The 23341-nt window shown below is 46.3% G+C and overlaps 1 protein-coding gene across 1 annotated transcript; it reads left to right on the forward strand.

Annotated features, from left to right (window-relative positions):
- The first annotated feature begins 5513 nt into the window (after positions 1 to 5513).
- On the forward strand, positions 5514 to 19688 carry CXCL12 (C-X-C motif chemokine ligand 12). Its single transcript, XM_088528739.1, has 5 exons — positions 5514 to 5600; positions 10292 to 10409; positions 13275 to 13361; positions 16973 to 17070; positions 19139 to 19688. Exons 1-5 carry the CDS (start codon positions 5540 to 5542, stop codon positions 19168 to 19170), a joined length of 396 nt encoding a protein of 131 aa, XP_088384865.1. The 5' UTR covers positions 5514 to 5539; the 3' UTR covers positions 19171 to 19688.
- The last annotated feature ends 3653 nt before the right edge of the window (positions 19689 to 23341 follow it).

Below are 23341 nucleotides of genomic sequence, written 5' to 3' on the forward strand. Positions count from 1 at the left end.
GCAATCTTTTAAAATCTAATTTTGAAGATTTTTTTTCTGATTATTCTTAAAAAGAAAAAAAAAGTCTTTAAAAAGCAGAAAAGACAAAAAGATGTTTTGGACTGCTCCCAAATAGTATAAGTGTGGTTTATAAAATTCGGTTTTAAAAAAGCGTCCAGTCTCCAGTCACTAGAGGGCACCATAATACATCAGAATCAGCCAGCGGCTTCTCCTCCCCTTAACCATGACCACGCTGTGCCGGGTTGGTAGACCTAGTTCTGCGGGGAGGCCATGGAGCTCGTCTTTGTGGACTCAGTTTGCATCTGCGTTAGGACTTCCTTTGGGAAGAGGATTGTACTTTTGGGATGGACTTCTTGAAGTGATATCGCTGTTTGCTTTGTGTCACAGAGCATTCTCTGAATGTGTGAAGCAGATTAGTTTTGCATGAAGCAAAAGATGAGGGCCAAAAGTTTATGTAGTCTAGTCACTAAATAGGCATCCAGTCTTTGAGACCAGGTTTCAGGTAGACTGAAGTAAACTCCTGCGATGCATTTAGTGTGGACCGATTGTTTTCCTTTGTAGAGCTGTCCATCTTGTACCACACAAGTTGTTAATGTAGACAAAACTTTGAGGCCCCTAGGTTTTGCTGAGAGAGAAGACAGCTGGAAAATTTGTTTCTGAGCCCAAAAATCCCCACTGTGCACAGATATTTAGGTCACGACTATTTAGATTCATGCCTATCTTTAAAAAATCCCAAGAGACGGACAAGGCATGTTTGATGAGGCAGAGAAAAGATAAGGCAAAGCCTGAAGGAAGTGAGATGGTGCCACAGGATCTCTGACCATTTTAACCTGTCTGGTCTCTGTGCTGTTCTGGTGCGCTGGTCTTCTGTGCATCAGTTTCCCATGGAGAGAGCATGAAAAGAGCTGAACTTTCCCCTGGCCAAGGAGACCTGGATTCCCAGGTTCCTCTTTTTGCCAGGAATATCGAACCTTTTTTGTTGAGGATGAGCTTCATCTATGTGGCCTGCAAGCTCAGTGAACCTGAAAACTCCAAGCGAAACCCAAGCAAAGCCACACAGTTTTGAACACTCTTGGATGGAATAAAATCCCCTCCACAGTGTCAGCTTCATGCTCAAGGGAGGAGGTGGAATGCTCCAAACTTGGCTCTGCTTTACCCCAAGCTTTCTGGAAACTCCTCACAGTGAGGCCAAGAGCTATGTTTGTAACAGAACTTAAAACCGAGCAAAATTTATCATGTTTTGAGTTTGTTAATGAAAGGTTAGATCAGCTTGGGATGTGCTCTGCTGGGATGAGATGAGAAATAAATTCTGCCCTTAAGAGCCAATTTTGTATCCACTGAAATGATACGCAGAAGTCCCAGGGAAGCAAGCTCAGGCCTCTGAAGGCTGTTAGAAAAGCAGCTACCACAGTTCTCTGTCACTCTAGTTAACCATCTATAAACAGTTACTCACTTGACCTCTATTTGATCTCTCCCTCTGCCCTCTAAGGAATCTTTTGGGGCCGACACATTATGGATATCTGTGTGCACATGAACGTCTGAGGCTATTTTACTGCAATGAGAACAGATTTCTTGGAACTCAGTGTGAAACCTGGTTATTTGGGGAGCCTTTTTTTCTTTCCTTCTGCAGAGCAGACAAATCCTGCAAATCACTTCTCTTAGTTTATATTACTTAGTTGTGAATACTTAATATTGAAAGCTTGTTTGTTATGCTTGTAAAAGGGGAAGGTTAACCTAGATATGGCAATAAGGAGGAAAAATAGCATTGGCACTTTTAACAAGAAGGCTAAAGAAAGGAGTCAAGAATGATCTTCAGGACTTTCTAGGGTTGTTCCCTTCTGTTTACTTTTTGGATGCTTAGCAAGACTACAAAGTCTTCAAGCTTTTACCTTAATAGTAAGAGTCTTGGCCAAAAAAAAAAATATATTCATATAGCATGGTTGCAAAAATAAAACTACTGCTAAGGAAAAAAAAAAAAAAAGGGGCAAAGTAAGAATGACCATGAGATGAATGTAAAGCTGAGGGCATACAGTCAGTAACTGAAAGGAGGAGAACACTGTGTGGATGCCATTTTTGCTTTTAAATAAAGGAGTTACGGTTAAATTACAAAAGAACATAAATATGTAATGATATTAGAACACTCAAAATCTCCAAGCACTCTTAACTCTACACCCTAAGGAAAAAGGATATCATGCAATAGTTACACAATATTGATACTAGCATTTTAGCCTCTTTCATATCTTTCCCATGGTAGCCTCATACTGTACGGAACAAAGCTTAAAAAAGTCTTACAATCTTCCAAAAGGAGCTACCTCTAAGGGCAGAGATACTAAACTGCTGCAGTCGTGGTCATGTGGGCCATGCAAAGGTGTTACGGCAAGGCAGAGATAAAGTCAATTTGGTGTCTTAATTGTGCAGTTCCACAGCCTAATACGTACAGAGTTGTAAATGTAATTAGCTAAGGTTAACTAAGGTTAACTCTATATCTGGGATTAAAACACTTGGTTTGTGATGTATTTTACTCCAAGCTGCTAATAGGGACTATGAATTTCAACTCCACTTAAACACAGATTCTGCCTGGATATTAATGACAGTTCAAAAAATGGTGTGTTTAGTTTGCAAACTAGCAAATAGCAGGTTTAGCAAATAACAAGTTTAGCAAATATTAGGAAGGATCACAGACAAATAATAGTGGAATACAAAATACAATCAGGGATCCTGTTTTCCCAACCTGAGAAGATTTAGTTTATTTTTTAACTCACAATAACACAATATTAATAATGCATTGTATCATACCAGCCAGAAATTGCTTGCTTTAGATAGAATCTATGGGGATTTAGAACGACTTTGGAGAGTAATGATTTCATTGCTAGGTTATGCCAGTCTAATATTCTAAGGAACAGCAACGTTGCCATCTCCCCATTTGGCAGGAAATGTAATTTGATTCAAATATACTGAAAATCTGGCATATTGTACTATTTTGTTAAAAGCTGTCTCAAGCTGTGTTGAAGCCAAAAGTCTATTTAAGGTCTCTGAATTCATCCTTCCTTTCTCAGCATTCAGATAAAACATTGGACTCAGTGTCTGTCAGGAAGCTCTGGCTGCAATTGGTTGTGTTTGGGGTGGGATTCAGTCACCCAGCTCATCGGGGGGTGCAGAAGGGGATTTCTGAGCATTCGGAAGAGCACTGGTCAATTCTGTGGGAGTTAACATGAAGTTAAAAAGAGCTTTTCAAGGAGTTTTAACACTTTCCCAGTCATTTGAGCATCTTTTAAGCGTACAATTCATTCAGATTTCCCCAAGTTCATAATTCTAGGTTTGGGGAGCAAACCACAAAAGTCTTGTTGAGTCTTTTCTTTATTTTTGTTTTGTTTTCTGTTTGTTTTGTTGCTGTTGAAATCTCAAACTGAGAATAGCTATACCACAAATGACATTTTTTTTCTCGATGGGAAAAGAAAAGCACTATTAAGCACAATTTATTAAAAAACTGCTTGTTGTTCGGATGAGCTCAGTTGTTTCGTGTAGCTCCCTGCTGCGAAGCCGTGGACGCGACCCCGGCGCGGGTGGTGCTAGCGGGTCCCCGCGGCGCTCGCCCGCATCACTGCGCTTTTCAGTGCCGCTGCCTGCGCCGGAGCCGCTCGCCTGCCGTCCAGGACGGCTCTGAGGTGAAACAACCCCGACTATTTCAGGGGGAAGTGCTGGGGGGCGAGCAGACTGCACCAGTTCCATAAACTGTCCTGGCAAAATAACCCGGAGGCGGTGCTCTCTGCGGAGATACAGGCAGAGCGCTTGTGCCTGTGCACTACACCCCTGCGTGGGTCTGCCCAGGTGTTACCCAGCGTCTGACCATTTTTCCTTTTGAGTTACTCAGTACAGCATGTTTGCACATCTAGGGGTGCAGATGGGGATACTGCGCTGCTCAGACTTAGCTCAGACTTAACTCAGCCCTCGTCCTCACCCAGTCTTTATGGTCAGGTCATGGGCTGGTGTTCTTCCTCTGAGCGCTAATATTCCTGCAGGGTGAGCACACTGAAGTGATGTCTGTGGGTCAGGTGGGGCGCTGGTGGGACAGCCGTGCTCCTTGCAGGGTTTGCAGAGGGACTGAGACCGAGTGCTGCCAGCCCTGATGGGTGTCACAACCGCTACAAGAGCAATAGAAAGGCTCATAACAGTCGTGATTGTGGGACATTGTGGGACATCGGGTTCATGCGTGGAGGTGTATTGCACACTGTGTAAAAGGGAAAAGGGGAGAACAAGATCAGCATAAATAGACTCAGGGGCCTTTGGCAGACAGTGACAAATACGGCTAATTAGATTTAGCGAAGCTGGATGTGAAAATCAGGTCTTTGCAGGCTTCAGGTGTGGGGATGGAGCCAATTCATGGCCCAGTGTTGGTATGAGCATTTTCCTGGGCTATCAAAAACAAGCCCTCCAGGTAAGGCAGCCACGGGCTAACATGGGTGCAGAACTTGGGTCCCTCTCCCCCAAAGATCATACATTGAAATAACCAGGGTGCAGGCTGGCTCTGCTGGCATCTGCTCCTTTAAACACCTCCAGAGCCAGGTTGGCTGTGGCGAGTCCGCCCCCTCTGTGCCAGGCTCGCAGGGGTGCCTGTTTCAAATGCAGCTGAGAGGCCTGAGTTCAACCAAAGCCCCCTGTTTATTTGAGATATTGAATACAGCAAAGGGCCCGTGGGCTGGGAACAGACAGCGAGTTTGTGCTGAAGTCAGTTACACCTGACCAGCCGCCGTAGCTGGGGTACGTGGCAGCCCTGGGACTACCGGGCCCGGCAAGGTCCTGGGGCCCAGCCCAGGTGCCAGGGAGCCCGGCGGCATCTGCGACACCAAGGAGGCAAAGTGGGGTGGAAAACGTGGGCTTGCGTTCAGCTAATATCGGGGAAAAGGCTGCTGTCTCGAGCCTTCTGCCACCGAAACTTCTGCGAGGAGCTTCGTATGAGGCCCCACAGCTGATGTGCACAGAGCCTGTGTAGGTCCCGACTGGCATCCACAAGATCAGAAGGGGTTTCTCCTCCTCCCGGTGTGAGTGCGGAGACATTGCTCGGTTTGTCCCGTGTTGCTGCCAGCCCTGGCAGCTCCCCCAAGACCAGAGGGGTCGGGGAGCCCAGAAGTGTGAGTGGGCGGCACGGCTTGGGGAAGGGGGGACTTTCTCATAGATGTCCCCCCCCACACACACCCCGGGGCAGATGGAGTGAGCGGGACGGGCCCTGTGTGTCTGTGCTGTGCTATGCGCAGCTCAGCCCTGCAGAGGCAGGTGCTGTGCAGGGGAGCCGGCCGAGCGCTTCGCCTGGGGGAAGACGGAGCGCAGAGAGGAGCCCTCGCGCTTTTTTGGTACCTTTCCAAGCATTTTTACCAGAGGAAGGATGTAATAACACGCCTCGGGCAATAAATCATAGGCCGGCTACTCCCCCTGGTTCCCCTCCCCCAGCGCCGGCGGTCCCGGCCCCTCTATAGAGGCCGGGGAGGAGGGGACTCCGGCAGAGCAGCCGCCGCCGCCGTCCCAGCACAGCCGCAGCCCCAGCATGGACGTGAGAGCCCTGGCGCTGCTCGCCCTGGCCCTGGCGCTCGCCTCCCTCTCGGAGGGTAAGTGGGCGAGCTCGCCCCGCGCCCCCTCGCCCCGCTCCGGGGCGGCTGCTGCAGCGCGGGCTCCGCAGGGCCGCCCAGAGCGCCGCGCCGAGCGCGAGCGGCCGGAGCCGCCTCTGGGGCGGCGGGGGAGCCCTGCTCGCGGGCCGCGCGTGTCGCTGCCCCTCGGAAGGAGGGCGCTGAGCGAGGCGCTCCCGCCGCGAGCCCGGCCAGGCGGCTGCGGGCGGGCTCCGGGCAGCGGCCCCGCTTGCCCGGGGCGGCGGGACCGGCGCCCACCTGCGCGCGGGCGGGCGGCCCCTTCTGCGCCCTCCTGGGCGGCTTCGCGGCTCCGTAACGAGCGCCCGTTCAAAGCTCCGCTCGCGCTTCATCCTCCCGCCTTGGCGACCGAAACTTGGGCGTCCCCCGCCCAGGGTGGGGAAGGATCCCTCTCCCCGGGCGCCTTTTGTTTAGCGTAAACGGCCGTTGATAATTTCGCCGGCTCTCTTTGGCGTTACTGTGCCAGGATAACCGCTTTCCAGGGAAAGGGCGCAAAAAAGCCAGCGCTGAACCCGCACCCACCGCAGAAGAGAAGCAGAGCCCAAGTCTGCCCAGCGGGGCTCTGTCCGCAGCGCTTAGGCTGGGGGAGCAGCCCGCGGAGAAGCGGAATCAGGGCTCCCATCGCTGCTCGTGGCTGCGGAGCCAAGCCCCGGGGCGCCCGTGAGAGGCAGCCCGGGCTCCCGCGGGCTCAGCGCCTGCCCCGGCGCGGGGAAAGCCGCCCGAGCCGGGTTCGGTTCTTCGAGGGCAGGGGCGCACGGAGCGGAGGATGGGAGCCGCCTGCGGCCCTTGAATTGGGGCTGATTTGGCTGCAGCTGGGGCAAGGCAGGATCTTGGTCCTCCTGCCCCAAGGACAGGTCCCACGCACCGTTTTGCAGTCCAGACCTCCCTTGCTCCCTCCGTTTCGGGAGCCCTTCCTCTGTCCTAGGAGCTCCTTCCCTTCCATGCGGCAGCCAGGCCGGGCGAGCGCCCCAATGCACCCCCTGCCCCACTGCTGCTGGGGCTGCAGGGGCTGCAGGGAGCAGGGCGCTGCTGCCAGCCTGAGGGAGGGCTGAGGCCCTGGCGGGATGTAGAGCGCAGGGGTAGCGCAGAGCAGGGGGCTCAGCAGTGGGGATGTCGCTTCTCTTGCCCCCTCTGACAGCACGCAGCGCTGGGCGAGGGGCTGTCCGAGCAGTCTGCACAGGGCTCCTTTGCTGCTTGCAAGCGGCGGGGGGTATTTTTATGGCAGGATAAGTGTGTGAGGGCTTGCCTACTGCAGAAAGTGAATGGCTTAAAATGTTTAGAAATAAATTAGTGAATGTAAAGAGACACCACAGGCTTGTTTGCATTGGTAAGAGGTCTTTTTGTCTGCTTGTTTGTGTATCACGTAGTGTTCACAGCTCTGCCCCAGATAAGCATTTGCAGGACTACCTGTTTCATTGAACAGGAGAGCAGTGAGTTCTTAGCCCTCCTGCTGAAGCTGTATCTGCACATCACAGCCTCGCTTACTAGGAAAATGGAGCTGCTCAGTCTTCAGTTGCCAAACTGTGAGCGCTCAACACCCTCTGCAGCAAATGACAAATGCACCTTTTGTGTGTGCCCAGCCTGCTGGCCTGGACATCGCTTCCCTCTCTGTTCCAGTGTCCAGAGCTGCCCGGCCCTCACATACAGTTACATACAGTAACTTCAGTGCAGAGCCGACAGCTCCTGTGTTGAGGCAGGGTGAAACAGGGACTGTCCACCCTTGATAGGCTGGGTATCACCTCCTGCAGTGGAGATTTTTGTGTATCTTGTCTCTAGTGAGTGTTTCCCAGCAAAAGTGGGTGTTCAGATCTAGCAAAAATGAACTTTGAATGTTAAAAAGTTCTTCTAGTGAGGACCAAAAGAAGGGTGTCCTTTTTGTCTAAGGAAGTGAGGGTGAAGAAATGACATCGAGGTGTCAGACTCTTCTTTAAAACACCTATTTCAACCTAGTGTGCCAGACAGTTAAAGTCTCAAAGACTTTATATACCACCAGCTTCACGAAAACAGCAGTTTTCTTGCAGCAGTACAAGGAACAGACCATACTAATGTGTCCCACAGAGGGAATGGCCTTAGCGTGTGCTCAGTGTTTTTTGAGTATTGGAGCACACATTGTTTCAATGCATGGCTTAGAATAACTAGCTTAATCAGCTTTACTATGCATTGAACAACTCGCTGCAAATATTGAAATGAGACTAGGAAGACACATCCATCAGCCTCAGGGTGGACTAGCGATGCCACTTCCCGAGTGTTCCCCTCCTTCTCGTTGCGGCGAAACCCACGTGCTCTAGATCTCCCTGCCGGCAGCTCGCTGAGAGCAGAGGGAGCCACAGCCAAACTCTCGGTGCCCGAGCACTGGAGAAGCGGTGGCAGGAGGTGCTAGTTCCCTGCTAATGATGCTGAGAGCTGCTCCTATGCATGTACTGCCTGCTTCCTGGCACTTGCTCCTCATCAGCAACCAAGCAACGCAGAATCACCAAAGAGAAGTTGCCGCTGCACCTCGCGTTGTGGTGACAGAAGGATGCCAAATGCTGGGACATTCTCCCTTCCTCTCGGTGCTGGATTTGCTTTGCTGTGTGGGAAATAGCCTTGGGATTCATAGACGCTTTTAGTGATGGTTAAACTCTCTTTGCGCCTGATTTCAAGTGACATGACATCAAAACTGCCTCTCCGTCTCAGAGAGGACAGGATTGCATTCCCAGGTCACAAATCTGAACAGTTCATCCCTTGCAAATTGTTTAGAGTAAAAGTTTGCTTAAACTTACTTTATTACTACAAGCTTGCAGAGACACTTCCTCTGCAGCTGCACTGAGCGTTAGCAGTTGCATTCAATTTCAGCCTCCTTTTCCTATGTAAACCCACTGATCCGTAGTTATCAGGCAAAGATTTACACTCGTGTCTAGTATTAGTAGCTACTTTTCTGGTAGCTACTGCCACATTAGCACTAATCAGCACCGTGCAAGTTTGCGTGGCTCACAGTGCATGGATGGGGCAAACTTGCAGATCTCCCCTCCCCATCTCAGATTTGAGCTTCTCCTCCCATTTCTTGACTTACAGATGACAGCACTGTTCAGAGCAACAGGATGCCAGGAACACTGAGGGAAAAAGTCCTCCAGGTCTCTTCTTGTTCAGATCATAAGCCATGGTGTGAATCTGGAGAAACTCTGCTTAGATTAATGAATTCCTCTGTGTTTTCATATTTGCCAATAGGATCAGACTCTGGCTTGTTGCTTGTAATATGAGGAGCTCAGAGGGGAAAAATGATTTTCCCTCCTGCGGAGAGGGTAACTCCACTGTGTTGCCTGTGGTTTTGTTTGCTAGCGAGAGGCATTTGTAAATGTGTAATATAAACAGATCAGCTGCACTTTGAAAAGCTGTCTCTTTTCTCACCTTCCTAGACAGCAGTTTGAGGATTCCAAGCCCTTCCCTGCGCTATCGATCTCCCTCTGTCTTTAAGGGAGTCGGATCTGGATGCTGTAAATGCTCCCGTGTAGCTAAACAAGCCTGGCTGCAGATTGCCACTCTGGATCCAAAGCCCGGTCAGATATGGAGCTGACCGTCTGCAGCATGAATCAGACCTCATGGGTTAGGTCCTTTTCTGTGAATTCAGTTGCCCTCAGAGGCTGAAAACTGCTCTGATGGGAAATGGTTTGAAATCTTAGTAATTTCTTTCTAGACATTGCTTCTACAGAGAGTAAGGACCTGATTTATTTACATGGGTTATTGCTTATTTTAGTCCTTACATGGAGAAATCAGGCAGAGGAAGCTTCGCTGCATCAGATGCCCTGATGAGAGCCAGGTTGCGTTTCTCAGTGCTGCATGTATATACATTGCTGCTTTCTAACCTTGGGGGCTAAGTTTAATCCAGTCCCCAGTGATGCTAATGATAAGATTTTCATCCTGTCTGGTGGTCCCTGATTAGCTTGTGGCGAGTGCTCTGCCTGATAACTGTCCCCTTGAATTGCTGTTATTTTGCCATAGGCTGGGAGTTCAAAAGACTGCAAATCTCTTCTTTAAAACCACTGTGATCTTGCGTGGCTGTTACACACCTCCTTGTGCGAATAGCTCCGCTGAGAGTAAGAGGTTGGCTGTAGTGGAAAAGGTCAGCGCTGGGCCCTGGGAAAGCCTCAAAGAGTCCGGCTTTTCTGTAGCCAGTAAGTCCCCCATGAAAAGCCTGCACCTGAGCCGAGCTGTTTTGATCTGTACTCTTTGGAATTCATGGCTTTCTTCTGGCTACCTTCTAATTTGGCCTCAGGTCAAAATCATTTGGCAAGAACAACGCTGAGGACAAGTGCCCCCTCTTTTGGCCTTTATCTTGTCTAATTACCAGGAGCATCCCTGTACAATGGAGTGGCTTCTTGCTCTAATCTCTTCTCCTTCTCTTATCTCCAATTTCTCTCCCCTTTCTTTTGTCTTCCAAAATCCCACGCACCAGGATTAAAAGGCTGGGGAATGGGGCAAGAGGATTGTACTGTGAGCTGTGGACAAATGCTGTTCCAAAGCTACAACTCTTCTATTGCCCTTTTTTTTTCTTCTTTTTTTTTTTCCACCTGCGTATTTGCTGTCTAGAGAAGAGTTTCTGTGAACCCTAGTCTATCTATGCTGCTCATAAGGAATAAGAGGGAGTAACCTGCCCTTTCTCTCCTTGTGTCCCACAGGGAAGCCTGTCAGCCTGACTTACCGATGTCCCTGTCGATTCTACGAGAGCAACGTGGCAAGAGCCAACATTAAGCACCTCAAAATCCTCTCCACACCCAACTGCTCACTTCAGATTGTGTAAGTCTCTTAAATCTCTTCAGATCAGTGCAAATCTTGAGCGAGTCACAGAGCTGGTTGCTGCTTCATGGGTTACTCCCTATCATTGCTACAGCTAAGTCTTTGTCTTGTGCAGTGATTTCCAGGTCATCTCATCACTCCATGAGCCAGATGCAGCTAGAACCTGCTTTACTCCACACAAGGGAACCCAGATGGATCTTTCCTAGCTCTATTCTGCCTCTGTGATAATGTGGTCCCACGTCCTGTTTTGTTCAAAAAGAAACAGTGATTTTCAGGAAGATTTTTATGTGTATGTGTTTTAAGAAAACCATTTTGGTTCCCTCTTTTTTATGGGGGAGGGATGACTCCCTTTCTACCCTCACAGAATTCAAAATCTTCAGGAAAAAAACAATAGTATTCATCTTTTCACTGTGAGGGAGCTTCAGTACTATCAGCTTCTACTGACCTCTGTGAGGGAGTCTCAGTGACTACATTGGGTGCCTGTGCAGTGCTCCTAGCACAGTTCTATCTGCTGACCTCTTCCAGTTCCAGTACAAATTTTGTAAAAGTCTATCCTTTGTCATCCAAAACATTCCTACATTTGGACAATTGGTGTGGTTTCATGAGATTTCTCAGGAATGTGCAGAGTTATTGATGGGCATGTATCCATTCATGAACAAGTATTTATTCATATGGATTCTTTCTTTTTTTAACCCACTGTGAATAGATCACACACACATTCTCATTGTGCCTCTGCCTTAGGATTTGGTGGAGGACAGTGAGAAAAAAATGTAAGTCCCAGCTGAGAAATAATTTCCTTTAGCAAAAATGGCAAAACCAGATGTGAGTAGTTCTGATCTCTACCTATATGTTTTGGGGGCAAGCATCCAAAGGCAAAGAGTGTACGGATTTATGGTCTTCTGGGACTGTCAGTGGATGTCATAAGGGTCCCAGTGCTATGGCTTTGTAGAGGATTTGGAATTATCTGGAGTATTTTCAAGAAAATGTCAGGCTTTAAATGGGATACAGTATGCATTTTTCTCTTGATTAATGTGGGATTACAGTTATTAGACATGGATAAGAGCATGAAATACAGAAAGAGAAGCAACCCATGTTCTCACCCATTTGTGGTCCAAATGTGTCTGGAATGTCATTTAATGATACTATAAAACATGGGCCTATAGTTCACCATTATTTTGTTACATAAAAAAGAGAAGTACCTAAACCAAAAGCTTACCTCCAAATGCCTGTGAGACATCACAGGTTGAAAGTAGGTCTTTACAAGAACACAGGTTGAAATGAACTCAAAACTAACATAATAGAGTCTCATCTTGGTGGTTTTAGCCACACACTGAATTCAGTGTATTATCAAATGAAGGTGTGAGTAACTTAAAGGCTACTGGGAGAATCCACCATTTTCAACACAGAATCCAACTGAAACCATATAGGTTCAAGGAAAGATCTTGAAGTTTTCTTCAAGTACATTTCCTTGGAATTTTACCTGAACAAAAAGCCTAGGAACAGAACTTTGTTGTCATCTCCCCGAATCCAGAAATCTCATCTATGGATGTCTACTTCTATTAAGCCCAGTGCAAGAAAATAGCACATAATAATTGAATTCTAAATTAGACATGAGCACTCCTTACAAGTGTCTAGTTCTCTCCAGTGACTACAAAGGAGCATGAGCCCAGTGGCTCAGAAATAAATATATCCAAAATATATCCATGTCTGAATGCTGGGTGAGAGGAATTCCACTGCAGGTGGCTGGAGGGTGGTTACGTGTGCTTTGTACTCTCTACGGCCAGCTTAATAGTATTCAGGCACTGCTAACATCTGCAAATTAATTCGCACTTTCTGTTGGCATCACTTCCCTGGAAATACTCCAGATTGGCACTGCTGTAAGGGAAATATGACTTAGGCCCATTCACTATTTCACTGGCATAGGGCTTGCAGCCTGGATCTTCCAGTGTTTATATTACAACTATGGTGTTACATAACTTCAGAGCAAGGAGCCTTTTGACCTGTTACTTCTTACACTGTATTTTTATACTCTTTGAATTTCTTTTTATAAAGATGGGAATATTTGGCTCCCATCCAACAAAGTCCTTAAGCAAGTGCTGAACTTACTCCTATGGACATTTTCATGAAATTGCTGTTCTTGGCACTTTTACATGGTAGGCTGCTTAAGGGGAAGAGGCTGAATGCTTAGGGAGAAATGAGAGATCACAGCACTCCTAAGAAGTCCTGAGATCCCTGAAGGGTGAGACTGCTGCCATCAGTGAAGAGCTTTTTGTACTATTTCTATCTGAAACATGTAGATAACCTAAATCGCCAGGCTGTCAGGAGTATTTTGCTTCAGATAGGTGTATGGGTGTTTTCTTTGCAACACAATCAGATTAGCTGTAATTTCTGTTTTTTAAAGTATAGCTTGGACATTCAGTAAATGAGAAGAAACCCGTAAAGAAGTTTCTGCTTTTATTTTTTCCAGTACTGACTGGAAATGAGGGAAAACTTGCCTCTTGCACTGTTGTACTTCCTGTTCTCTTCCTGCCTGCAGTCTACTGAACTAGGAGATGTAAACTAGAAAACTCAGATTGAGGTTCTTCATCTCTTCATCCCAAGTGTCCCAGCACAGACTCCCAGGAATCAATATGAGAGGGGACAAACTGTATCAGTCTTTCAAACTTGGGAAGTTTCATATTAGGTCTCTTTAGGATAGAAAGGATATCCTAGCCTCTTCATAGGTTATCTGAGAGCAGCACCAGAGCAATGAGACACTCCATCATTGTGCATTATAAAAGTGCACGTGGCAAACCTGTGTGCCAGGTAGAATGTGGGCTGAGAGTGTTGCACACTAGACTCACTCTAACTCTTTTCCTTTGACAGTGCAAGGCTCAAGAACAACAGCAAGCAAGTATGCATTGATCCCAAGTTAAAGTGGATCCAGGAATATCTGGAGAAAGCTTTAAACAAGTAAGGCAAGAGACAAATGGACTTAACAGCTAAAAGATCCTCAGTTTTTAAAGGGTAGAACATTAAGGGCTGGCTTTAACCATGCGGACAAGTACTCGTGGAATCAGATATTGATTTGAAGATGGGCTTGGAGTTGACCTAGTTGATCTGTATTAAAACACCAGCTTCTAGTATATCCTAAATGTGTAACTAAGAGCTTTGCTGGGATTTGAGGCAAAAACTGTCCTAATGAATCTGTTATGGGGTCCCCAACTCATCCTCTTTTAAAAAGAGCCGTTCTCCCAAGGAAAATGCTTCCTTTATGCACCCTTTTCCACAGCTCAAACCACAATTACTTCAAAATTTATATTGTTCCAGTTTTTTTGGAGCCCCTTCTCCATGTTACACTGGGAGCCTGTTTGCACAGGTAGTGAAGGCCTAGTGGGTATTAACAAATTTTTTTTTTTCCTTTGCTGGCCAGTATGGAGTGCTTTTAATATCTGCCAAAGCAAGATGCACTGCCATGAATCAGGCTTTCCCTGAAGGGAAGAGCTAGGGGAACACTTGCCTAGCAAATAGAGAGGTGTTTTTCCGTCTATTTTTATCTCTCTTGCAAGTACCTGTTTATGGCTGTCCTGAGATGGACCCAGTCTCTCTCTGCTGAATTTTACTGTTAGCAAAGAGCAGCACAGAGAACATTTCTGTGCTGAGCTGATGGGGAGGGCTACAGCCTTCCTTGGATGGAAGACGAGACAAGTGATGGGGCAAAGCAGTCCCTTGCCTAAGACCCTCATCTTGGGTTGACCCAGCGAGGACATTTCGGCCAGAAATCCCACCTGTGCACTCAGATTCCCTCCTGCCTTTGCCACCACATTCCCACCCCTCAGTAACCATGCTGAACCTTACCCCTGCTGCCTCTGTTTGTGGGGTAAAGGCAGGGTTGGAATCAAGTCGTCTGCAGGAGGAATGAGGAATTTCTTGCAGAAATCCAGGGAAGAGTCTGACCCCAAGGGGAAACCAGTGCAGGTGGTTGAATGCCTTCCACCATGGGCAGAGGGATACAGGGAAAGAAGTATTCTTCTCCCTCAATAAGCAAGACAAAAATGATACTGGGGCAAAGAGATCCCTCCCTCCACCCCTCTGGGGATCATGTTGGAGCTATGAATGAGGAGGGAAGGAAACCACCTAACAAGCTGACCGTGATTCCAACCCTGCCAGCTCTTCCCATCACATCTGATGCTCAGTGCCTTCCTTGCTGCCAGCACTCAGCCCTGTTGTCCTTTAGGCAAATTTTTCTACAGAGCTAATCTCTCTTAATGTGGCCAGGATGACTTTGGATTTAAGCACAGTTGAACCTAAGAGCAGGATGTGGCCCATGCTGATGATCCTAGGGTCTTGGCTACTTGGTTTCCCAACTTGGAAAAACTGCCAAGCCCATGCCTAAGTTTCTGCTTACTATCAGCCCCAATGAAGCTGTAGGCAGTGATAATCAGTCTTGAAATTGAGGAGGCACTTAAGAAAGGTGCAGTGTTGGGTTATGTGATTATGTGCTCAGATTCTGCCTGCCTCGATTAGGGGATCAGCCCCTCTGGGACACATTCTGCTCTCACTTCCACTGGTGAAGATCTGGGGCCAGTGAGCCAGCACCTGATCTCCAGCCAGATTCTGGCTTTCTTTTTTACCTAAATATAACTCAGAAGCAATTCTGTTAACTCAGTGGATTTCATCCAGGTTTGCCCTGAGTAACAGAAGAGAATTTGGTCCAAACTCTCTTAAATAAGAAGACAGAAATCATACATCTCCATCACCTAATCCTATAATCATGGCATTATTCTCATTTTTTCCAACCAGTAATGCTAGCACCAATGGCATTTTCATGCTTCATAGACAGTCAGGGCTCTGTCTGTAGCATTTTCACAAGGCACGTTTTTCATATATTTTAGTGCACAGCTTTGACTTCTTCAATGAAATGTATTTTGGAATATATTTATAGTGCATCAAACAATTCATATATTTGAATTGGAGCCATATGAATGTTGGTAGTTTAGAACACCGATATCCCTCTAAACTACTAACAGCTTGTAAAATAAATCTATATAGATCTATAAATGTTAATGTAGCTATCAATTTCAATCAGCCATATATTATATTTTTTCACTTGTACTGAAACTGTATGAAATGTGACATTACCCTATATGCACTAGCAATAAAATGGCTAATTGTTTCATGTTATGAAAACCCAATTGTACATGGGAATTTATTTTTCTGGAATAAAATTAATACATTTTGTAGAAAGGGCTCTTGTAATTGCTTAAGTAAAACCCAATGTCAAGATATCCTAATTTATACCAACGTTTCAGTAAAAGGGTATCTTTTGTGTATGGGCAGGAAAAGTTCATAGAATATAGTAGTCCAATACTGTTGACTGTGAAACCAGAGATGGTTTTAGTAGGAGTCATTTTGCTCACTAATTCTGCTTAGCATTTATTATTGCTTTGTATTCATCACATTTCCATGTAATATGCACACTTATGAGACATGAGTAAACTACATTCAGGCTGTCAGGAATCCAAATTCCTTAACTGGCTTTAGAAATCATTGTGCAACTGCTGTGGCCAACATCATTCAACACTCATCCATTTTATAGACAAGGGGCAAATCAACCTTCTTTTGAAATTGTTAACAAATCCTTTTCCACTTTCAAGCAATTCCAGTCATCATTTAAAGTCCAACATTGATTGCCTTTTCCTTCTCCCTTCACACAAGGATTTGTAAAATTGAACATTCATGGAGTTAAGAGAGCTGAAAGTAAACAGGGTTCCAAGAAAGATCCTTGTCCGTTGTCACATTAACATAGTCCCAACTCTAAACTTACCCAGCTTGAGATGTTGGAATCCATTAAGCTCAGCAGTTACTTCTGGCACAGGCCAGTGAGCTGATGGATCTGGAGAAGATAACAGAATCCAGCAGGAAAAAGCTTTTCCCTGAATCCGCTGGGAAAAAGGAAACTCCCAAACGCCAGGGGCTGGCTGCAATGGAAGCCAAGGTCTGCTGCTGCCTTCATCTGTGGTGCTTGTAAATCCAAGTGTGGCAGCACTTCTGTAGTTAACTGATCTCATTCATAGTAACTGAATTACAAGACACCAAAACTCCAACCCATGTGTTGGATGAATATCTCGCGTGCTGGGCCACAATGTGGGCAAGCATCCTCACAGCCTCATTCCAAGGCTCCATGTGCTCACAGATCCATTACAGTAACTTCTGGCTCTTGTTGGCATCAGAGGGAATGGTGGGTGGGAAGCCAGAACTTCAGCTGCCCTCTGCTTTCATTTTACCTCCATGAACACCATGTGGATGGTGAGGCTCCTGGTTTGTAAGTTTTGGCAGGTATTTGAGATGTCCAAATGTTCGGGGGCAAAAGAGTTGTTCTGGACTCAGAACATGCAAATGGGCTGTCCTTGGGGCACTTTCATTTGCCCACTGTCCCTCTGAGGCAGAGGTGTCTGAATGGGGATGTTATCTTCATTTGTTCCCTGCTAGAGAGATTTGAAGGGACCATAAGATAAATGTAAATAAGACCTTTGTATATAGATAATTTATGGCAGTCTCTTTGTATTTTTCTTTTAATTTAGACCACGTCATCGCACGCATAAAAAAAAGCAACAGAAGAAACGGGGCCTACGCTGCCCTTCCCGTGCAACACCACTAAAGTCTCCAGGGAGAAAGAATGGTAGGAGGCACTAGTTTCTGAGTTGGGAGAACCCGGGTTGAATTCCCTGTTCTTCCACAGACCCATCCTGTGTGATCTTGGGCAAATCTCTTAGCCTGTCTGGGCCTCCATTTTCCCCTATGTTTGCGGAGATAACAACTGTACGCTCCTTCCAAAAGATTATTTTGAAGATTAACCTCTCAAAGCAGGGGGAAAATTCAGTCACAGCAGAGGTGGGGGTGAAGGGGATAGAATATCTTTAAACCCCAGTTCAAATCTGAAGTGTTTAGTTTTGTTTAACCAGGGATGAATTTATCCCAGTTGTTGTAATATGAGGATGATTGTGAACATCGATTTGTTGTTCTCTTGAAGTTGGCCACACTATAATGGCACTGCATACTTCGGTTCCCTAAGAGATACTAGGAGTGCAGCAAAAAGTCTCAGTGTGTCTCACTAAGTTGACAATGATATGTGGAGCAAAGCCTGTTGATTCCTGTCCAGTCTGTACCCCCTTGATTTCCTCCACACAGAGACCCAGGGCATGGAGGGGGCTGGTAAAAGACATGTTTGGGATCCTGTGTTTTATCCACTTCCAATTTCCCAGACATATCTTAGAACTTTCCCCATGCTTTGTATTGTCAGCAGTGGCTGGGCAGGAGCTGCTTCATCCTTGCAGTCTTCATTATAGAGATGCTGGCTAAAGTCTGTCATCCTCTTTTACAGCTGAGGAAACAGATCCAAAGAGCCAAAATAGCCCTGAAGCAAAGCCAAAGTTAAAAACAGGGTAAAGATTTGGAAGCCCTTTGTTTCTCGAAAGAGGAGAATTTTCTATTTCTGGATGAGCTGTCTGAGGCTACCCTCATGGAGAGTAGCCATAGCTGTCTCTGGCTCTGCTCACACAGTCTAACTTGCCCAGTTGGCATTGAAACAGATGTGTGTTCTGATCCCGTAAGCTAGACAAGGCTTGCGGAGGCATCAGGATTTTCAAATGCCCGGTGTTTACTGTCTTAAAGTAGTTCTAATTCTGCCTTAGTGACTCCATCTAAGTCATAAAAGGCTGATCAGTCTGGAGCAGGAATTGGGGTCACTTCAGACAAAACCTGGAGGCCATCAGTACAAAGTGACCATAGTCTGGCTCCTTGTTCTGAGTGAGCCCCGTACACATCTGCACCCACAGTGCACTCACACTGCCTTGTGATCCTAAACCCACTGCTCTCCCTGGGTACCCTGCTCACACACTGGGCAATGCAACTCGTCTGCCTCCTGCCCTATGCTCCTGTCTTTGCACTGGTGCCTCGTGTTAGCTGTGCATAAGCAGTCCATGGCTGCTTAGCCCCCCTGTGCCCCCCACCTTCCCTGGGCAGCTGCCACCGTGAGCCATGGGCTGCTGGCCAGCTGCTCTGGGCATGTGAGGGTGCTGGGCAGGGGAGAGGAGCTGGGAGCTGATGGCTCTGGCTCCTGGCTGGGCAGCTTGCTCAAAGGGGACTCTGCTCTTCAGCCACCCCATCGCAGGAGCTGAACACAGACAGCAGAGCTCGGGCTGTCCCTTACAGCTGACCTGGGGATCCCTGCAGACCTCTGTGGAGCACATGGACTGGCTGCTGCAATCCATGTTCTCCAGCAGAGCTTCGGGTGGGTGGGGAGAGGGCATTCCTCAGGGGAAAGCGTGGCATTCCTAGTGCTACCCATTCCACTCCTGAGGCTGCTCAGGTATGTTTTAATCCCTCCTTTTCCTGCTACGTTTTTTTTTTTTTTTTCTTTTTTTCTTTTTGCCCACTGATACTTCTCTGCTCTGGCTTTAAAGTCCAGAATAAACTTCCCAGCCAGCCTTTCTCCGAATACCTTACTAACTATGAGCAGCACAACCTGCCAAAAATAACCCCAATTGCTGGTTTTGCCCTGCTAGGTCCTAGTAGGTCCTTGTGGAGAACTTCCCCCAAACTGTTTGGAACATGCTGGTTGGAGGGGCTGCAAAAGAAATGCCTTTGGGTTAGTCCAGACACAAACTTGCTGTTTGACTAGGCCTGATAGCAAAGGTTTTCAACTGAAATAAACCTAAATAGTATCTCACTCTGTTCTTCATCAACAGGAGGTTCAAGATGTAAGAGGCAAGCATTGTAAGCCGTCTGCAGGATTTCTTACTGTAGGACCCAGACAGCAGATAACCAGTATTAGGGAATGAAAACATTTCACTGTTATCATGCTACACAAAAGCAACGCTTCATGCATTTACATTTTTTCCCCACCAAATTGGCTTGCTTTCACAGTGCTATTTTCATATAGTAAGATGTATTTGTTTTGAGAAAAATGTCTTTATATACAGGTTGGTTTATTACCTAGCACTGAAGGCAGATATGAATTTAAACTAATCCTATGTTATTATATAACATTTCATTTCATTTTCTATGTAGAGGTTCTGCTTTATTTAACTTTCTTTTGGTTCATGCAAGTCTCCTGGAGATTTAAACCTAGAAGGAAGGACATGAACTGTACAGTGCAATGATGTTGTGTAAGTAGTGGTGGAGCTCCCTGACCCCTAAAGTCAGGCCAAGAACATAGGAAGGCTCTAAAAAGCATCAGACATTGGTAAGAGTGGACAGCATTATCAGGGGCACCGATTACAGGTATTTTGACTAAGGGATTAAACTCGGAGCTAGAGGACTAAAGCTGTGAGTAGGTGGCTCAATATATCTGCTATTGCAAAGTGCTGGTACATTGATTTGTAGCAGTTGAGTGTGTTAGCAGCCACAGTACTGATCTGATGTCACCTGGCATTTCCTATGTTCCTGTGTTTCTGACAACAAGTTTTAGCACAAAATATATATATATTTTTTAATATCTAACTATGCGATCACGTTGCAAATTGCCGGAGTAGTCAGAGATGCTGCCATGCACTGGGTGTCTGTTACGCCCATGTGCAGGAGGTGGTCTCAGCCACCAGCCTGGGTGGAGGTGTGTTGATATGATCCTTCACCAGCTGTGCAGGACTGTAGCCGCAGCTAACTGAGTGCCCTGGCATCTTTGAGTGCTCTGGATAGATCCAAAAGAGGATATCTGGCCATGTCTTTGGAGAAAAGAGATACCTGGGGCAAGAGAGGAAATAGTGATGGTCTGCCCATTTTGCCAAAAGAGTGGTGTTTCATAGGTGTGGAAGTGAAGGCTACTGTACCAGTAGCAGTGGTCTGTTTGCTCATGAAATAATATATCTTCTAGAATTTCCTCTGCAAAGTACATCCAGGAAGAAATACCACTCTTGCACCGACCGCCTCTCTCAACCAGAAATTTCTTTTTCTCAAATCTTACCTGTGTAAGCAAGTATCTTTGCTATATAACCTATGGAAAAAGACACCTGAAGTACTGCAGTTAACATATTACGCTGTGCACTGTGATCTGGGGGAAGGACACGTTGTCCAAACGGTGTGTGCCACAGTACCTATATTTGTATGTATCTGTGTGTGTATTGTAAAGCAACTGTAACTGTCTAACATTGTATGTTTTTGTTGGGTGGGTTGCTTCAAAAGGAATCTTCCCTCTTACTCACAGCCTGTGTCAGGAACACTGAAAAGGATGTTTCACTAATCACTCCTTTTTTTGTGGCAGGCATTTTTAATGCCAAAGAGCCATTTTGGCTAGCCCGGGACTGCCTTATTTTCCATTGGATTCAGGTAACAATCTTATATGTATTCTCCTGTCTGTAAAATGGTGCTATTACAGAGTCCTTCAGTTGGGACCAAATCGCCTCATTTGCTTTTAAGTGGAAATCAAGTACCTTACCTTAAAATATGTGGGTGTGAGTTTGTTTTTCCCTCTATTGTTACCATTAACAATTACTGTTGTTACCAAGCAGGTGCTTTTACTATGATTTGTCTCTGTTTTATAAGGTCTGGTACCACTGTACCTGTGGAGAATTTGACTGTTGATTTTAATGGGAGTAGAATCAGAGTCTCTACTATAGAGGTAAAAGCAGAAAGAACTTGTATGAAAAAATCAAGAGTTTTTTTGTATCTTTCCTGGACTGCACTTTATATCCTACAGTCCATCTCCTGTCCTCACATGAGCATCTGCAACTGCTAATAGTTTGCCAAGAGGCTGACATGTGAGTGTGAAAGCCAAGAATGACTTTGGGGAAAGATGGAAGAGTTTTGGATCTGATGCAGACATGGAACTCGTCTTTCTCACGCCCGGGAAGGGCCATTCCTCACATGTGCTTGCCATCCAACAACAGCTTGAGGTCTGATATGTTCCCCCTGGAGTTGATGGAGAATTAAATAATCCTGTTTTTAATTCAACAGCATACCTTGCTGATGGTAGAGGCCATGGAGATTTCATTTCTAGGGGGAAACACTGGCTTTCCCTTAAAAGCAGCAGTACAGAAGAGATGTCACCAGTTCAGGCTTACTACCTGAGCAGCCCACAGTGTTGGGTATGGTATTTGGGCACCCAAGCAAGATCGTTCATTTGTGCATATCCCTGGCTACTTCATGTCCCTCCATTCCTTCGTACGGTCTCAAATTCATTGTATTTCAGAGCCCTATACTGCACTGACCTGATGGGGTGGTCGATGAGGCCGTGCAGCCCTGGCAGCATTCTGCCCCAGTCCCCACTAACAGGGAGCACACGGGGATCGGCATCGGCAGGGAATGCTCTCTGGGCACATCCCCACATCCCTGACTGAGTGAACACACTGCCTTGACAGAGGGCAGTGCTGGAGCGTCCCGGCAGACCCCGAGCTCAGCTCCGGGCAGCATAGCTATGTGGTGAGAGTATTGCAGGGAATGGGCAAACTTCCTTTTGTGGAGGCAGATTAGTGGGCATTGCAGGAGCAAACTGTGCTAATGAAAGGGTATTTGCTACTGTGAGACGGGCATCAGTCGCAGAAGGAGAGAAAAGGATCCCTGCAAGGCTAAGGAGCACTTGTAGAGAGGTGATGGGTGAGGCCTGCTGCCTTGTGGGCCTTCCATCCACGGCATTTCTTGGGAATCCCATGGTGTGCCCTGGGCCCTGAGACCCCTGTACTGCTGAGGGTTCACTACACACAACTAAGACCCCTCGGCGAATGGGGCTGCTCCTAGAGTCTGATTCCACTTGCTCTGCTTGCCGGAGCGCAGCTTCCCTTGGGCAAGCTAAGTAGTGTGAGTGCAGGGGTGCAGCAGGCCTGGCCACGAGTCCCTGAAGATGTAGCTAAGTGAGAACCCGCTAAAAGCTCTCTCTTGCCTCACACCAAACTATAACCTTGAGAGGAAAGCTTTCTTTCTGCCTAGCGCGCTTTGCTGAGAAGCACTGAATCGAGAAGAGCCCTTGGCTTTCAGTTACCAGGCTGCTTCAAGCGCCTTGCGCTGCTCGCGGCCTTGCGCCCCGTTTGTCATGTGCACAACATAGACTGAACAGGTTGAGGCAGCACTAACAGAAGCCTGCTCGGGAAGGCACTAGATTTCCCTTTCTGCTTTTAACTGTTGACCAAGGAGCAAATCAGGGAAAGGAAGGATGGAGAGATGGGAGTGATATACAGGCCACATGTGAACAAGAAGAGGGAAAAGAGATAACACTGAACCAGTGCTGAAAAGAGCAGATTCCGTAAATGTGAAGTAGTCATGTGTGGTATGTTCCAAACTGCAGCTGTCGAATCCTAAATTTGTTTATTTTTTAAGAATAGATGGTATTTATTGCTGTGCCAAATTATTTTTATTTATATTAGCTTTACACTTGTATATATGAATATCTTATCTGAATTCTGCCTGAGGAAGGATGAAGGTGACTTTTTGATGTATTTTTAACTAATGTGTTTGAGAATAGGTGACTGTTCATTGGTCTTTTGCAGTGAAGGCTATATTCCAAGTTAAATACATGTATTATACTGAAAATGCAGTTCCTATGGAAGTTTCTGTTGCTGTTTTCCTTTTGCTATAACCTGAAGGGTCTTTGTTTTGATTAATGCAATTTATAGTAACCAGGGACTTCTGAGAACTCATTACCTAAAGTCTGGATTTGTTATCTACCAACTCCACATGAAGCCAGATCTTACCTGCAAGCATGAGGCTCTGATGGCGACAGAGAACATAATTATCATGATGAAAGGGCTGCATGAACCTCCCATCTTGTACTCCTTAAGAACTCAGTGTTGTCAGAATGTGGTATATACTGTATTTTATATTTTTATTAAGTAAAAAGAAATATCTTCCCAAATAATGTGAAAAAAAAACTTTTGTATTTGTTTTCCTATAAGGCAGCTTTTATGGAGGAGTTACATTATGCTTTTGAAATTACTTCTTTCATAGAATATTTTGAAAATAAA

Source organism: Tinamus guttatus, unplaced genomic scaffold (genome assembly GCF_059628265.1).
Source record: "Tinamus guttatus ecotype Peru unplaced genomic scaffold, ASM5962826v1 Tinamus_guttatus_pri_ptg000314l, whole genome shotgun sequence".
NCBI lineage: Eukaryota > Metazoa > Chordata > Aves > Tinamiformes > Tinamidae > Tinamus > Tinamus guttatus.

Bases quoted from the DNA above. Each gene is read 5' to 3' on its own strand.
- CXCL12 (XM_088528739.1), top strand. From the start codon at position 5,540: ATGGACGTGAGAGCCCTGGCGCTGCTCGCCCTGGCCCTGGCGCTCGCC. The intron at 10,410-13,274 runs GTAAGTCTCTTA...TTCCTTTGACAG, and splicing joins AACTGCTCACTTCAGATTGT to TGCAAGGCTCAAGAACAACA. The intron at 13,362-16,972 runs GTAAGGCAAGAG...CTTTTAATTTAG, and splicing joins CTGGAGAAAGCTTTAAACAA to ACCACGTCATCGCACGCATA.